The 18117-nt window shown below is 36.2% G+C and overlaps 1 protein-coding gene across 1 annotated transcript in view; it reads left to right on the top strand.

The window, feature by feature from the left end:
• The window catches only part of rnf123 (ring finger protein 123), a 158864-nt gene that overhangs the window by 126655 nt on the left and 14092 nt on the right, over positions 1 to 18117 (top strand). Inside the window, exon 37 of the mRNA XM_077226997.1 lies at positions 6801 to 6895. Within this exon, the coding sequence (XP_077083112.1) occupies positions 6801 to 6895 (95 nt within the window). The remainder of the gene's footprint in view (positions 1 to 6800; positions 6896 to 18117) is intronic.

The raw sequence follows: 18117 nt of genomic DNA, 5'->3' as shown, positions 1-18117 counted from the left end.
TTGCAGAGAGTTACTTAATGTATATGGTTCTTACTAAAACCTTAAAGAGGTCATATTACGCCCTTTTTCAAAGTCTTGATTGTGTTTTTGTCTACTAGAAAAGGTTTGCACGCTTTTTCATTATTTTTCACATATTCTTCATTGTTGCAGCTCCTCTTTTCCCAGTCTGTCAGTAACGCTCTGTTTAGTTCCTGTTTCTGAAGCCCCTCCTTCTGAAAGCACAATGTGCTCTGATTGGTCAGCTGGAGCAATGTGTTGTGATTGGTCAACCGCTTCCAGGGTGTTTTCCATATAGTACATGGTATTACCATAATAACGAGTTTCAACACACTACTAACTAACTCAACCAGGCCTCACCTCGTTATTTTGTGTTTGGCTTGGGCGGGAATTATTTAAATGAGCAATATTGTGATGTGCTCGTTCCGGGACAAAACACACAAGACTACAAACGACGCTTTTTGAATTAAACTCAAGACTACAATCAAGGCTAACTTTGCAGACCTTTTTAATGCACAAACAGTAACATTACAAACTAACAAAACCCCATAAAGGCCTGTTCACACCAAGAACAATAACTATAATGCCCACACCAATGTACAATATTGCTCTGTTTGTTATAAATATTAATGAATTTATGTCTGCTGCTTTAAATGCTCAATCTCTTTAAACCAGGATAGATTCTGATTGTCTGTCAATGTTTTTATCGTTCATCAGCTGGAAAAAAATGTGCGTTCTGAATGTGATTCCAACGATAGTGTTCCTCTGTGACATAATCATTATAGTTTTATTGTGGCCTCTGCTATTCTTTCACATTTTAGAACGATTTTTACAACTGTATCTGTATCTTTATAGTTATAGTTATTATACTTTGTCTGAATGGGCCTTTAGTTTAGCCAAACATGTCAATTCATCCCTTATAGCATTCCAAACCCATATGATTATATTTTCTCTTTGAAAAAAGACCAGTTGTAGAATGTTCAGACTATATTAGTATAATTATAAATAAATATATAAAATATGATTTTGTTAATTATGTATAACTATTCCTTTCTGAGTTGAATGGAATTTAATTGAAGTCATGTGAGTATGAGTCATATCGAATCAATAGCAGCACTGGTTTTTTCCTCTCTCTTTTTTCTTCACTTTTGTAAGGTGATTGTCTCGGCATTGGCGAGTATATGAAACAGTGTGAATCGTCAGTTGATTGGTAAAATTTTTATGAATTGTAACAATGCGGGGCAGTACTGCATCCGTGTAAGCCTTGCCAATTTAAATATTCTAGCTCAGGAAGACGCGAAAGAACTTGTTAGACGCATTAATGTCAATCAAACAACAAAAGACAGAAAAATTACTCGCTTCTTTTGACTGAATAACTTTTGTAAATGTAATAAGGCAAAACGCTCTGGATTATGAATCAAATTAAATCAATACCAGCCCTTTTTTCTTATTTTTTTTTATGTTGATGGTCTTAGTGTCCTTTCATTTTATACTATATTTATATCTATTTATAAAGAGCGGGTTTGGGGCACCATAAGGTTGAATAAATGAAGTCAGAATGAACTATGATGAACTGAGTTTGTGTGAGGTTTGCTAGTTGATTGATGCATTTTGATCTGTGCTAATGATGCGCTTTAAAACCTGGAAGGGTTTCGCCCTGATAGACCAAGCATTCCATTAGCACCGCTTTCTTTTCCCCTTATAAATATTTCATGTAAATATCACTGCGGTCTTGATCATTTGCGGGTGTAATGTGCGTCTCATCTGGCTGTGCTTCTGGAGCAGATGTGGCTCGTGTTCGGATGCGTGACTTTCAGTCGTAAGAGTCTCCAGGCTCTCTGCACCCGAAGGGACATGCTAACCACCCGTTACGTGTTAGACATGAAGGCCATCTTCACAACAATCTGCCCGTGTTTCTGAATGCTTGCAGAGAATATTGGCAAAGCACAAGTTATAGACGTTATCAAACACGGAGGACTTGCTCAACAGTTAAGAAAAATCGGACTATTTGAGCTGAAGCGGAGAACTGAATGATGCAATTAAATATATATATTTCATTAAATTGTTACCAGAACAAAAAAATGTTTTTATTATTATTTTTTTAAATGAAGACCCCACTTTAATAGGGCATTTTGGACCCTCTTAAAGTGCGCCAAAAAAAAAATTCGGTCAATGTGAAACATAATATAATGAAATATTTACAATACATGGCTAATTTTCAATGGTTAGGATGCAGATTTACTATGTTAAATTTATGTTCATTAACAAATTTTTACGACCTCAATTTTATTTGGTAAAATGTAATATTCTGACTTTGAGTTTTATTCAAATTAACCATTGGTCATCCAATATCATGCATTTAGATCATGATAACCACAGATAAAACCAGGCATAGCCTATAGCACCTCACTATCATGGCAAAATGTAACTTTATGGTTTCTATGGTATATGTATGAAAAACAGTACCCTAAATACATTTAAATACTGTAATTATATTCCATTAGTCCTTTAATACATTGTCTACATTAATAATATAATACAATTCAATATGTATATCCCACATTTCATGGTGCAGTTAATATTACTAGGCTAATTACTAGGTAACTAGGTTACAGTAAATCCATGCTAAATAATGGGAATTTGTAGACGGAAAAGCCTGTATCAGTTCCGAAACTGCACAGTGTTTCTCCTGTTTGTCAGCGCTGTTTCATCTGCCTTTAAACTGGTTTAAATCCCTGAGTCATTTGTGTTGTTCACTGAATTCAAGCGCTTCTCACTGGATCTCGTGACCGAAACTGATCTGACTGCGCTGGACTTTGAGCCGAGGGGATAACTGGTCCGTGTGCCGCGCGGTTCAAATGAGTTTCGTTCCGCTTTTGGCGCATAAACATTATCGAACATTTTTCGAACTCTTGATATCGTTTTATCGAGAAAAATTATATCGCGATAATTATCGTTTTATCGCCCAGTCCTAGCTGTAGTTGTACCTGCAGTTACCAAGCGAAGCAGCCAAACTTTGACACCTTGTTTTCACCGGCTGTGCGATTGTAGCAACAGACAGTTTAATGTCAGAACTGTGCCGTTGGAACTTATAACAGTAGTTTTCCACTTCATCTTCCACTCACATTCACGACGCCGACTGTCATTGCTGTTCATCAGTCCAAAACATTGGACAGCGCAGTGATGATTGGCACTGTCAGGGCCAATTTTGGCACTTGCAGACTAGACGAGCATGAAATTGCTGTGGGGAAAGTAAAAGCTGAAGGAGAAACAAGCCCCCCAGACCTTTAGCGCCGCAACCAGAGTCTAAAATTATCAAGCTGATCCCGGAGTCCCAATGCATTCATCATAAGCCTGGGCAAATGGATTGAGGGGAGGGTAGTTCACACCGTTCCCGAGTGAGGTGTTGAAAAATGACGTGAATGTAATTACGAAAGTCTTTTCTTTGGCATTGATCTTTTTTTGATTGTGCCAGTCATGGCTGTTGACATTTGCATACTTGCTTGATTGAAGTGCATCTTTTTGGATTTTTTTATATCATTCATTCAGTTTGTATGAAGCTCTGATGAGTACTTCAAGACTATAAACTCAAAAGCATAGTTTAGAATAGGGATGGCACACTTTGCAAACATTTTAGCATTGATACACATTTGGAGAGAGATTGATATTATGTCTGTTATCAGTGTAAGCTAGTAACTGAACTAAATTAAAAGTGAATTTACGAACTTAACATTCAGTATTGTCACCATTCATTAATGGTTTTCATTTTCTATGTAAATCTTTTTGTTTCACAAATAAAATGTTGTATAGAAACGAAAGTATTTAATGTACGCCATATTTTATTGTAATAGTGTTCTAATTATAATGTTATTTTAGGAGTTCTGGTTTTCACAAGGACTGTTTTGGCATTGTGTTTGTTAAAAGTTGAAACCTGTTTAAATGGTTGTAAAAGTATTATAATAATATATTAAATTATATAAACCAATTTATAATCTTTAATTATATGTATAACACATTTTGATAAAATAAAATTGTTAAATAAATGTAGTTCAATGATCACAAATCTTTGCATATAAAATGCTGAATGTGCTTGTGGTGTATAAACATTATTATTCTCTAAAAAGGCTAAACAATTACAATGAAAACATCTTTGGAATAAATTCCTAGATACACATCAAAAAAGTCACTTTGCATTATTCTGATTTATATGTTCTGTACGGTTTATGGTTTACAGTCATGGTGAGAATTATTGGCACCCTTCCACAGAAAATCCGTATTCTTAATCCTTTTGTCTTTTATTAAAAAACAAAATTCACACACACACAAAAAAAACTTTTCATTGAAGTAAAAGAATTGAAAATGTGGGTAAAATCACTTTATGAAATAAATGTTTTTTCTCTGATACACATTGGCCAAAATTAATGGCACCCTTTTATTTAATACTTTTTGCACCCTCTTTTTGCCAAGATAAGCGCTCTGACTCCTATGGTCCTATAGTTTTCTTCAATAATGCCTGATGAGTTTGGAGATCAGAAACCATTCCTCCATACAGAATCTCTCCAGATCCATGTTGGTGCTTCTTCTCTTCAGTTTTCTACAGGGTTCAGGTCAGGGAACTGGGACGGCCATGGAAGAAGCCAGAAGCTTCATTTTGTTCTCAGTGACACATTTTTGTGTTGATTTTGATGTTTGTTTTGGATCGTTGTCTTAATGGAAGATCCAACCACGGCCCATTATAAGAGTTATAGAAGAGGCTGATGTCACAGGTGGATGTTCAAGGAAGCTCACAACAAAGGAGAATTCAATACAAATATTCTTGAATGCCCCCTAAAAAAACACTTACAAAACAATTACAATTATTCCAAATTAAAATGCAATTAATACGAAGGAACACTCAGGGAAACAGACTTCTAGGGCTGGGTAAAAAATATCGATTTCTCGATTTTAATCGATTCTCATTTTTACGAACCGATATCGATTATTAAATCCCAAGAATCGATTAGTCATCCTGTTTTCAGTTGATGAATGAATGGAACATTGTAGCGCGCATCCCATTCAATAAACGCAATAATCTTTGTGCTTTGTTACTATTGATATGAAACAAAGTCTCAGATTTCAAATTACGTCCATTTTCTTACGAAATTCAAAAACATAACCATTTTGGCGCTGTGGCGTGAGATCGCTCTGGCGCGCGCAGCTCAGCTCAAGAGAAACAGCAGCGCCGAGCACACATGATCTTCTCTTCCGCCTTAATATTACCAATTACAGCGTGAAATAAACATGAATGAGCATCTGAAAGTGGTTAAAAGATAGAGTATAACTTATCGAAATCCTTATTGTCACATGGAATCGCTCAATCATTGTTTCAACCGTGGAAAGACGTCAGTAAAACAGCTTGTAAACAGTCATGTAACGTCACATTTACCTCAGAAAACCATATCCAGTGACCATGAACTCGTTAGTCAGCTAGAAAAATTAACTCTAGAGAGTCGCATTTTGCTAAATATATGGACCATATTACATATGCATTATATGTTATTTTATAATTATTTTATGTTATTCAATATTTAATGCATGTTTGAATAAATCTGGCAAGTTTTTATGACAGCCACCATTTAAATATTTATATTTCATATAACTTTATTATTAGAAAAAGGCTAATGAAACAATTGTAATGATACAACTGACTCCCATAGTTTACAGCATTGGTTAAGAGATTTGTTTTCCTTGAAAAAAATTGCCATGTATTGTACCAGATATCCAAAATAATCAATATTGAATCGAACCGAATCGTAATTGAAATCGAATCGAATTGCAAGCTTGTAAATCGAAATCGAATCGAATTGTGAAATTTGTGTCAATACCCAGCCCTACAGACTTCACAACCTCTATAACATTGATGACACCGAACAAAGAACTGAAGGAAGACAGGACTTAAATACAGAGAGGAACAAAAGATCTAATTAATTGGGCAATAGGTGAACGAGATACTCAATCAAGGGAACAAGCTGGCACACACTAGGAAACTGGGTCACACAAGCAAACAGGCACAGAACTAAAACACAATAAAGCATTGCCAAAAACAGAACAGGATAAAATATAACAATTACAGCACTCAGGTTTTGTTTTTTTCTCTTGGTATGTGCTAGAATCCATGAACAAGATGTCCAGGACCTCCATCAGAAAATTGGGCCACAACATTATAGATCTAGCAGGATATTTAACTGTGTGCATGGGGTATATTTTAATCTCTGTTTGCACCAAACTTATGTGGTGGGATTGCTGCCAAAAACTATTTATTGTTTTAGTTTCATCTGACCACAGATCCCTGTCCCAGCAGTGTCTTAACAGCTGAATATTTCGGAGTTTGTTTTAAGAAGAGAGCAGAGGATTTTTTTTCTTGAAACCCTCCCAAACCACATGTGGTGATGTAGGTGTTTTTTTATCATTATTCTTTAGGCCTTCTGATCCCAAGACTCAACTAATCTCTGCAATTCCTTTTGTTGCCACCTACTGGTGTAATGATGTAATGGATACGCGGGCAGGAGCCAATCGTTGTGAGATTCAGCTAGTGACTTCTGTCTTGAGCGGTTAAAATATGGACATTGTGCCGGCAATAATATTGTGTACACATTGGAGGCTTTACAGTTGTACTGTTTTACAGTTGCAGCTGTACTCGCTTGTATCTGTGATGAATATATTGCCTATGTTTAAAAAAAAACAATGAACAATTCCTAACACGTACAATCTGTCAGTACTGTGTGCAAAAGCTGACATTTGTTGTGTGTGTTTGTTTTGCGTAGATACAGACTACATCAGCACGGAGGAAGAGCAGAAGGTAGAACAGATGCTAACTTTGCTGACGGAGGAGTCCAAGCAGGCAGCGGCCAGCACAGCGGTGAGTACACACACACACACACACACACACACACACACACACACACACACACACACACACACACACACACACACACACACACACACATTTGGTACCTCAATATGGTTCGTATCATTCGTTATTTTTCTTACACAAAATAATAAAAATATGATTTCCATAAATGTCCAGTTGTGGAAAGCAATCGTGATCTTTTATGACTGTTTCTGACTGTGTCAAAAAAAGGATGGAATCTTCTTTGACAAGGCCCTAAAGGAACATGGTGATGGTAAAAAAAAAAGAGAGAGAGATGGGAGGAACAATTATATTTCAATGCTTTGCAAAAAGCAACGTTTTCTTGCAAAGCTTTTGCAAGGGGTTCCATTTCTGGTTCCACAAAGAACCTTAAAATGAAAAGTTCTTAAAATACAATATTTAAATAATCTAAAAAAATGTTTTTTTCCACTAAAGAGAACCTTTTGTCTACTGGAAAGAATCCATGGATCTATAAAGTTCTTTATGGAAGGTTAAAGAAGGTTTCACACGGGACACCTGTTATGTGGGAGGCACCAAATAATATTGTGAGTTTTGGTCACGTCACTAAAAGGGATAGTTCACAAAAATCATGTGAGTATTTACTCACCCTCATGTTGTTCAACCCCGTAAGACCTTCGTTCATCTTCGGAACACGAATAAAGATATTTTTGATGAAATCTGAGAGCTGGATCACTCCTCCATAGGCTTCTGAGGGATTGAAACTTGCCGGCCCTGAAAAGTTATTAAAGACATCGTAAAAATAGTCCAAGTGACTACAGTGGCTCAATCTTAAGTTTATCAAGCGACGAGAATACTTTTTGTACGCAAAAACAAACAAAAATAACTACTTTATTTCAACTATTAATTTCCTTCTCTGTGGGCCTCGAGTGAGTTAACGTAGTGTGATTGCGTAGAGCTACGTCACACGTAGGCTCACTATTGGCCGACGCTGGTCATGTGTCAGAACTGCCTCGTGTCAGTTCACTAGTGTAATAGCGTAAGCTTCTGTGTTATACGTCACAGTCGTTATTTATGTTTGTTTTTGCGCACAAAAAGTATATTCTCGTCGCTTGATAAACTTAAGATTGAACCACTGTAGTCACTTGGACTATTTTAACGATGTCTTTAATAACTTTTCGGGCACCATGACCCGTCGCTCGTTGGCCGGTCGTAGGCTTCTGGTAGGGACGTAGACTTGTAGTAGGGGGTGAAAGTAGGACGGAGCTGAGTCTGTGGTAGATCTGTAAGCAAGCGTCAAAGCTTTGAATTCCATGCGAGCAGCGAGTGGTAGCCAATGCAGTGAGATGAACAGAGGAGTGACGTGAGCCCTTTTGGGCTCGTTGAAGACAAGGCGGGCTGCAGCATTCTGGATCATTTGTAGAGGTTTAGTAACACATGATGGAAGTCAAGCTAGAAGAGTATTGCAGTAATTAAGCCTAGAAATAACCAGGGCCTGGACGAGAAGTTTTGTTGCATGCTCAGTTAGGAAAGGCCTGATCTTCCTGATGTCATACATTGCAAACCTGCATGATCGAGCTGTCTTTGTAATGTGGTCTGTGAAGGTCAGCTGGTCATCAAATATTACTCCAAGACTTCTGACCGACCTTGATGGGGTGATTGAGGATGACTCTAGCTGGATAGTGAAGTTGTGCTGTAGAGACGGATTGGCGGGGAGGACGAGAAGCTCAGTCTTTGCCAGGTTGAGCTGCAGGTGATGTTCCTTCATCCATGCCGAGATGTCCGCCAGACAGCTTGAGATACGTGCAGCTACTATGGGATCATCTGGTTGAAATGAGAGGTAGAGCTGGGTGTCATCAGCATAGCGATGGTAAGAGAAACCATGTGCCTGTATGATGGGTCCCAATGATGTGGTGTAGATGGAGAAGAGGAGCGGTCCAAGAACTGAACCCTGTGGAACCCCTGTGTTCAGTTGATGTGCTTTGGATACCTCGCCTCTCCATGCGACCCTGAATGACCTACCTGTGAGATAGGACTCAAACCAGTGGAGGAAAGTTCCTTTGATGCCCATTGATGAGAGGGTGGACAGAAGGCAGCAGAAAGATCCAGCAGAATGAGAACTGAAGATTTGGAAGCAGCTTTTGCGATCCGCAGGGCTTCTGTGACCGACAGAAGTGCAGTCTCAGTTGAATGGCCTTTCTTGAAGCCAGATTGGTTGACATCTAGCTGGTTGATCAGAGACAGGAAAGATGACACTTGGTTGAAAGCAACTCGTTCAAGTGTTTTCGCAAGGAATGGTAGGAGAGAGACAGGTCTGTAATTCTCTAAAAGTGATGTGTCTAATGTTGTTTTTTTAAAGCAGTGGAGTTACCCGAGCCTGCTTGAATGCTGTAGGGAAAATGCCAGTGTGGAGGGATGAGTTGATGATGTGCGTGAGTGCTGGTAGAAGTGTGGGAGAGATGGCTTGTAGAAGGTGTGAGGGGATGGGGTCTAGAGGGCAGGTGGTAGGATTACTGGAGAGGAGAAGTTTAAATACTTCTTCCTCGGTTAGCGGAGGGAAGGTAAAGAGAAGGTTTCTGGTAGTGGGAGAGGATGGTTTGGGTTCCTGTGTGTGTGGAGTTGAGAACTGACTGCGGATAGAGGTTGTTTTGTTGGTGAAGAAGTTAGCAAAGTCATCAGCAGTTAAAGAGGAGGTGGGTGATGGTGGAGGTGGACAGAGGAGAGAGTTAAATGTCTTGAAAAGTGCTCATGTGTTAGAGGCGCTGTTGATCTTGCTGTGGAAATATGAAGATTTTGCAGCGTGAACATCAGCAGAAAAGGAAGAGATCAGAGATTGATACATTCTCAGTTCAGACGTGTCTTTTGATTTGCGCCATTTCCTCTCCATTGCCCTGAGTTTGGTCCGGTGTTCACGAAGAACCTCAGATAACCAGGGGTTAGAGGGAGTAGCGCGTGCTGGCCTGGAGGAGAGAGGGCAGATATTGTCTAAAGAAGAAGTTAAAGTTTAGCAAAAAGTATGCGGTATTCAGATCTAGAGTTGAGAATTGTGAGGGTGAGGGAAGTGAAGATGACACAGCAGAGGAAAGATGGGAGGGAGAAAGTGAGCACAGGTTTCGTCTGAAGGTAACTGGTAGGGGAGTTGGTGGAGTGTGGATAGTGAGTTGTAGATTGAAAGTTATGAGGAAATGATCTGAAACATGGAGAGGTTTCACCAAAATGTTGTCTGTGATGCAGTTGCGTGTGTAAACCAGGTCCAGTTGGTTGCCTGACTTGTGAGTACCTGTGGTGATGAGCCGTTTGAGATCGAATGAAGCTAGAAGAGAGATGAAGTCTGTTGCATACGCCTTTTCTAGATGAATGTTGAAATCACCAAAGACTACGAGTGGGGTGCCGTCCTCAGGGAAAGAGGACAGCAGCACATCCAGCTCCTCAACAAAGCTTCCCAGTTGACCTGGGGGGGGTGATAAATAACTACAATATGGAGCCTATTGGGAGTTGTAAGTGTAATTGCATGATATTCAAACGAGTTGTTATTGCATAGAGAAGAGAGAGTTGAGTATATCCAGTTGTTAGAAATGAGAAGACCAGTACCCCCACCCCTCCCAGACTGGCGAGGGGTGTGGGAGAAAGAGAAGTTGTTAGAGAGAGCAGCAGGGGTTGCTGAGTCTTCTGGACGGATCCAGGTCTCAGTCAAGCCCAATATATTAACAGTAGAATGAGATGCAAAGGCTGGAATGAAGTCAGCTTTATTGACTGCTGACTGATAATTCCATAGACCCATAGAGAGAGAGAGAGGTGTGTGTGTGGATAAGAGAATGAGACGCAGATTAGCAGTATTGCGCTGCCTTCTGTGCGTGATGAGTGCACGTTGTCGAGAGACAACAGGAATGTATTGAAAGCACATGTTGTGAAAGGGAAATACGATAGAAGTGGTAAAGGTAAAGGAGAGAAGACGATACTTAAGTGCCTTGCCGGAGTCCTTGCTCGGTGGAGTCGCACAGGTAGAGTCGATGGTCTTTACCCGAGTCGGTCTTCACACGAGGAGGCTGAACGCTTCCGCTGGCGCTTCCGCGACAGCGCGCACACTACATAGATATAATGCGTACTAACGCCTGAGTGAGGACTGCTGTTTCCGCCCAGCAATTAACACAGCAAACGCAAATTACCCGAATAATGGGAGAAATCGAAACTAGCTGTTGGACAGCGCTCACTTAAGTGCTATAAAATTTAAACTGCAATACTATTCAGAGCGGCTGTTATATAAAGTGGGAGCGCGTCTAATTAAAATACAAATTTGTGAGAAGGCAAAAAAAGAAAATAACCACAGAATCGAAAACAACCTTAGCTTGTGGTAGATACTACACTGAAACAACAGGAGAACTGGATATTCAGAAAAACGACTTGCGCGCTCTTGTCTTGTTCACGGACTGACCGCTTGTCCTCCACTGACACCTTTTATTTTTTTTTATGCTTGAAACCCCCTTTTTGTTGACTCATAGATTTAACTACATAATGGACAGTTATGAACGGATGAATTATTGTGGCCTCTGGTTTCAGCCCCAACTGCGCATTTTATGGCGGTTCACTACAACAACTTCAGTGTCACCATTGCATCTTACAGTAAACTACTGCTTTATGGTCCTTTATAAATCTCGCTGTAGCTTTTAACAGCATGACGGTGGGCGGCAATAAAAGGCTGTTAGTGATTGTCTGAAGTGGAATGACGATGTTCCCAGAGGTTTCTGTGGCGTAACATTAATGTAATAGACAGGTCTTTCCACCGCAGCATTAGACAGCAGACAGAGAAGCTCTTCCCGAGAGTTTTCCCCTCTGCAGAGAAACATGATCTCCCAATCCCATCTACCCACAATGCATCAGCACAGAGCAGGCAATTCAATTTCAAACAGATACTTCTGCTGTTTTAAATTGAGTTTTGCTGTCTGCTGCACCTGAAATAAACATTTATTTTCCATAATAACCATATAACCTTTTGATAATCATATTGAAATATGGGCAGCTGGCAAGACGTATAATTCTGCTGATCTTAAAGAAAGGACATACCCTTATTACCTCTTATAGCTTCATTTGGCTGGACAGAAAAGTTTATTTTTTAATGAAAGTAACGTTTATTCAAATTGTCGTTCGTTTGTTCGTTCGTTCATTTGTTTTTTGTTTGGTTTCATTTTCATTTTTTGTTTTGTTTTAGTTTATTTAATTTAGTTTGGTTTCATATTTTTAGTTTTGTTACATTTAGTTTCGTTTTATTTTTAGTCTTGCTTGCTTGTTTTTGTTTTGTTTGATTTGTTCATTTGTCATGTGGTTTGACTGTCGTCATCATGACCTGTGAAACAAAATGAACATAGAGAATATATTTGCAATTTTATTATGTTGACATTTATCTAATTAGGTTTTTTTTTATTATTTGTATTAAATTAACATATTGAATTAACTCTATCTTGTGACCAAGTATTAATAATAAACTATTAATTAAATTCCTGAGGTGAATATGGAACTTCTTTAATCTTCATTTATTCAGTGATACCTTCAGATTTACATAAGAGAGTTTTTCTGCATTAATGAGCATAAAAAGTGAAAACTTATTAGAAGGGAGCATATTATAGTCTAACTGTTGCATGTCTCACAGTGTGAGATGTTAAAATGACTTTAAAGTAAAACAACGTTTTGTACTATTTTATATTATTTATAATTTCGCAATATGCTATATGATAGATTGGATTGCAATTATTGTTCATGTAGTTGTCATGGCGCATATTAACCAAAAGAATACATGAAATATTTTGTACTTGTAAAAAATCATCACAGAAACTACAGAAGTCCATATTAAAACCATGGGTTAAAAAATTCTGGGAAAAAAAAACACTTTGAAACATAAATTTTCACTTTAAAATGTATAGAAATTTGGAAATCTTCCATTTCTCAACTAGTCCCCAACAATAACAGAATGATGAAAATAAAAATAAGGTAAATAATCCTTCATTATTGCAGCAGTCGCATTTCACATTTTTACCTCCGAGATTTGCGTGTTGATTTCTCTGTTTACTTCTCTTGTTATTTATTTTCTTGGTGCAGATTGCAGTGTGTCTGACACTATATTTCCGGTCAGAGCTGCGTCATTTTAATGATATCCCAAAACATGCTTCCGCTTCAGATAATTGCTGTTGTAATTATTATGCATTTTTTTATCATTACACTACGGATGGAGAATTGCGCCCAAATTATGGAAGCCTGAGCCTCAGATAAACGAACAAATGCTCAATCTCTGAAGATATTCAGGTCATTTTTAGATAAGTGTATTCAGTTGTTTTTGCCCTTTGATCCCAATTATTTTGCCAATTATTTTGTCGAAAAAATATCAATCCATACACTTAAAATCAAAATCATTTGCTTTAAGAAATATTCCAAATTTAGAAAGTTAATAAAGCTGAAATATGGCATTTCAACTCTTAACGTATCTTCAGAATTAAAGTGGAACTGAAACAAATGCAGTATTATCTAATCCGTTCAGTCATCCGGTGGCAGATGCACACGCAAACCCATTTATGAACGCAAATCAGATTTCTGCATCTGGTTAATATTGAGAGAACTGAATTTATCATCTGGCCAGAATTAAAAAAATAAAATAAAAAATAAGGTCATTTTCTTGTCACATTATGGGATGCCTATTGGCAGAATGATTTGTTTTCATGCAGCACAATGCAGCACTTTAATAAACAGAAATTGTTTTGCTATTGTTCCCCGTGAGGTTTTTAGTGATGTACTGTAGCTAATGCAATATTGTTATTGTGTTTTGGTGGCATCTTTTATGAGTCATGCTATTTATGGATACTATAATCCTACTTCCTCATATTCAGCCCTTGATTGAAAGTTAATTTCTATAGATAAGCTCTTGCTAATTGAGACTGGTTTCTGTATAGACGTGTCCTTTATGTGTTTCCATGTGTGATGAGGTTTGTTGTGTGGGCGAGGAAACACACACTGAGCTCTTGAACTCACTTAATGCATTTATTATAATGCTAGAGATTAAGCAATCATTTAATGTTGCTTCTTATTTATGTACCATTCAAAAGTTGGGGTTCAGTAAGATTTTTTTAAATACTCTTCTGCTCACCAAGGCTGGATTTGTTTGATCAAAATAAAGCACAATCAGTAATATTGTGAAATATTATGACAATTTAAAATAACTGTTTGGTTTCTATTTGAATATATTGTAAAATGTAATTTATTCATATGATCAAAGCTGCATTTTCATTATCATTACTCCAGTCTTCAGTGTCACATGATCCTTCAGAAATCATTTTAATATGCTGATTTGATGCTCAAGAAACATTTATTATTATTATTATCAATGTTGAAGACAGTTGTGCTGCTTAATATTTTTGCGGAAATCATGACAACTATGCTTTTATTTGAAATATAAATTGTAAATGTTTTTGATGCATCCTTGCTGGGTAAAATCAAAAAATCTTACTTACCCCAAACTTTTTAAGTGTAATTTATATAGTTTTTTCTAAGTTCAGACAAAGTTTATTTGGTTAATATTGTGTCGTGCCATTGTTCTCTACAACAATAGTTTCTTATTGAATACAATGACCTACTTTTAACAATGATCTAACATATTTGGCCCACTATTTCTGTATCACAAAATGATTATGTGTAACACTTTACAGTTAACATTACGTTGGTTAACATTAGTTAATGCATTTGATTTCATTAAAATTAACAATACATTTACAGCATTTATTAATTCATGTTCTTTTCTACATAAATACATTTGTAACATTTCAAGTTGGATAAATTAGCATCAATGTTTTATGAACTAACAACATGAATGAACAATGAACTGTATCTTTATGTTAACATTAACCTACATGAATAAAAGTTTTGTTCATTAATAGTTCATGATGCCTAATGCATTACAGTAGTTTTCAGACTATATTCAACAGGAATGATATGAATGTCAGGATTTGATTTCTTATGGAATTGAAAAGTAAAGGAAATTCATATTATAGGAAGGTTATTTAACTTTTTCTCCGCCAGCAACAGCATTTTTGATCAAATTAATAAAAGTTTTATGGCCCCAAGAATATTTTGTTGTATGAATATCTGAACATGCAATATATAAATATATATATGTATATATATATATATATAGGCTAATGATGTCAAAGAAAGTTGTTTCAGAGGAGCGTGTTATCTGAATGATCACGGCTCTTGAAGCTTTGTGTCCTATAGAGAATGTTTTAGGCCTCAGGATTGTTTGCCAGAACAGGAGTTTAACATGTCATTAGTTGACTGTTTCCACACTTGCTGACACCGTTCACGCTCCTCTGCCACAGTAACACCGTGTGCAGGAACAGTCTGATGCTGTAAAACAGTGTCTGATTACCTCTCACTCTTCTAGCCATGCGAAGCTGTCGTCCCGTACACTCCCTCTCCATCCGTCTCTCAGTGTTAAAAGAGTGGAAAAATAGGTCACGTCACCTACACTTGGTGTGTTTTCACTCTGTTTGTGTTGACTGAACTAAATATGACATGGCAACATATGACACACGGTGCCCCGACCGACCTGCTCTGGTCCAGTGATATTTTAGTATTATTTACGTGTGATTATAGTATTTTTATGTGTTCAGTTGTAATGTTAATTTATAAAATTAATTTATATATATATATATATATATATATATATATATATATATATATATATATTATTTTTTATTTATTTTTATTAGTGAATGTATGTGCTTTTGTTATTTTCTTTTTATATATATTTAGGTTTCATGTAATTTTATTTAAGTTTTAGTACTTAAACTTAATTATTTCAGTTACTTTTTTCAAGTTCAGACAAACTTTATTTGGTGAATATTATTTTTGGTTAGTGCTATCATTCTCTACAATAATTACCTCTTTTTTGTTATATATTTAATTTAACAATATTTTCTTTTATAAATTTAATATAATTTTAAATTTAAAATAAATTTAAGTGTCCGTATACAGTTTGGGCCATTATATCTGTATTATACAATTATTTTACACATGAAATAATAAATGTGTAACACTTCACAAATAAGGTTCAGTTGGTTAACATTAGTTCATGCATTAGTGATCAATTCAATTCAATTCAATTCAATTCAAATTTATTTGTATAGCGCTTTTCACAATACACATTGTCTCAAAGCAGCTTTACAGAAATTGCAAGTTTCTGTATATCAATAAATAACAATGAACAATTATTTCACAACGTTTATTAATGTAGGTTCACGTCAATACCAGTGTTCTTTTTATTATTATTTATATAATATTATAGTTTTTATTAATATTTTAAATTGGCTTTTAATTAATTTTGAATTTATGTTGATTTTAGTTTATGCTAGGAATTTTAAATATTATTTTAATTTTTTCTATTTAGCTTTAATTTATTTGTATTTTAGTTTTAGTCATTTTAGTACTTTTAGTTAGACGATTTAGTCTACATTTCTATGTTACTATTATTAAATAGTATTTTTAGTAATAACAAAAATTACTAAAAATACTAAATCATTTAATAAGCACAATCACTCCACTACCATTTATGTATTTAAATTTGACTGAGCAATTACCTCCCAAAATTGTTAAATTGACGGCCCTAAAAATATTTATTTTTCCCAGAATGCATTTCCTATGTTGAATTTCCTCTGAGTTTGATTAGCAATTCAGTAAATTCTGTTAAAATTCTGTTAAAAAAAAAAGAGTTACAATTTTCAGTTGGTACAGTGTGAAAACCACTCACATCTAGTTTCATTTCTTTCTTTTTTTTCTTGTATAATGACTATACTTCTCTAGTGGTAGAGGCAGGCCAACACATTTTATACGGTTTCTGTTGTACAGCAGGAAGGAAAACATGTCAGTATTCAGCCAAATTGTCATGGAAATAACTCTATATTCTCTGAAGTGACTGTGGTTGCCTGACCAGAGGTCACTTTTATAACTCACTTGAAGCGCTTTGAAGTTCCCAGACTTATTTCCACTCTGAGCCATGTCCTAGATTTCAGTTTTCATGTGGCCATGAGCTTACAAAATCTGTTTGCTCCAAAAAAACAAACTAATGATACACTGGAGTGGTGGAGGAATATTGCATGTTTTCTGAATCTGTTGCTGCTGGCTTCCAGTTGGGAAATCAACTCCTACACATATTTGACAAATCTCCATCGGAGATTCACCGCCAGTGTAATCCATTCCTGCACAGGCTACACATTTAGCCGTCATAACACTTATATTCACTTCAGGAAACATAACGTCTGAATACTCAGGATGGAGTTATGGCATTTTTGACAGCATATTGAGCCAATTCGTTTTTCATGGCACTTTAGCTGTGAAGAGAGCTACAATTTTCACTCCCACAGCAAAAGTGTCTGCCTCCTCTCTCCACAAGTTCTCCAGCCGGCTTTAAAGTGAGCGGAGATTGACATTTCTTGGTGACCCAAAAGTCCAGAGAAGAATTACTTATTTACTTTCAGCCTGGCCGTTACATAAGACAATGAATGAAACTGACTAGAGAGGGTTATTGTTGGAGTTAAAAATAAGATGAAAACTGTTGATTGAAAAAACATTTTTATAAACTAAAATAAATGAACTGAACTGTGATAATATCATGATAAAATAAATGATATTCAGTGATTGTCGTTAAGCAAGTTGTGTCTTCAAAATGTCAAAATTTGCTGTAAAATGTTGTAAATATAATATGTAAAAATGGGTAAAATACAATATATATATATATAAAATTGACAAAACACATAAAATTACTACAACTATTAAACAATTAAAAGAAAACTGAAAATATAAAAGCCTATTCAAAATATTAATAATAAATAAATAAATAATAGCATACAAATAACACTACACACTTTACCACTTTGCAATCCATTGTTGAAACTACTTCAACTCAAAGTATATGGAAAAGGAAAATAACCAAGTTTGTCAGCAGTTGCTTCCTATTCAGTGTCTCTTCACATGAACGAGTAGATGATTTTCTCTATCGACTTGGCAAATAACCCAAATATTATAATTTTGCTTGATTTGAATACAGCTTCTCATTCCTCACTTGACCTATTTCCACAGTGCGTGTATCAGTGTTGATAACTGACTGGTGAAGATATTTCTATAGTTGACTGAAAAGCAGTCACACGTCTGGCCCAACATTTTTTTTTTTTTTTGTTAGTTTGTTTATTTGTTTGGTGCCTACGCAATAGTTACAG

This window comes from Siphateles boraxobius, unplaced genomic scaffold (assembly GCF_051911475.1).
Source record: "Siphateles boraxobius isolate OS27281-9 unplaced genomic scaffold, OSU_SipBor_1 13, whole genome shotgun sequence".
NCBI lineage: Eukaryota > Metazoa > Chordata > Actinopteri > Cypriniformes > Leuciscidae > Siphateles > Siphateles boraxobius.
This window is presented reverse-complemented; position numbering and strand designations above follow the sequence as displayed.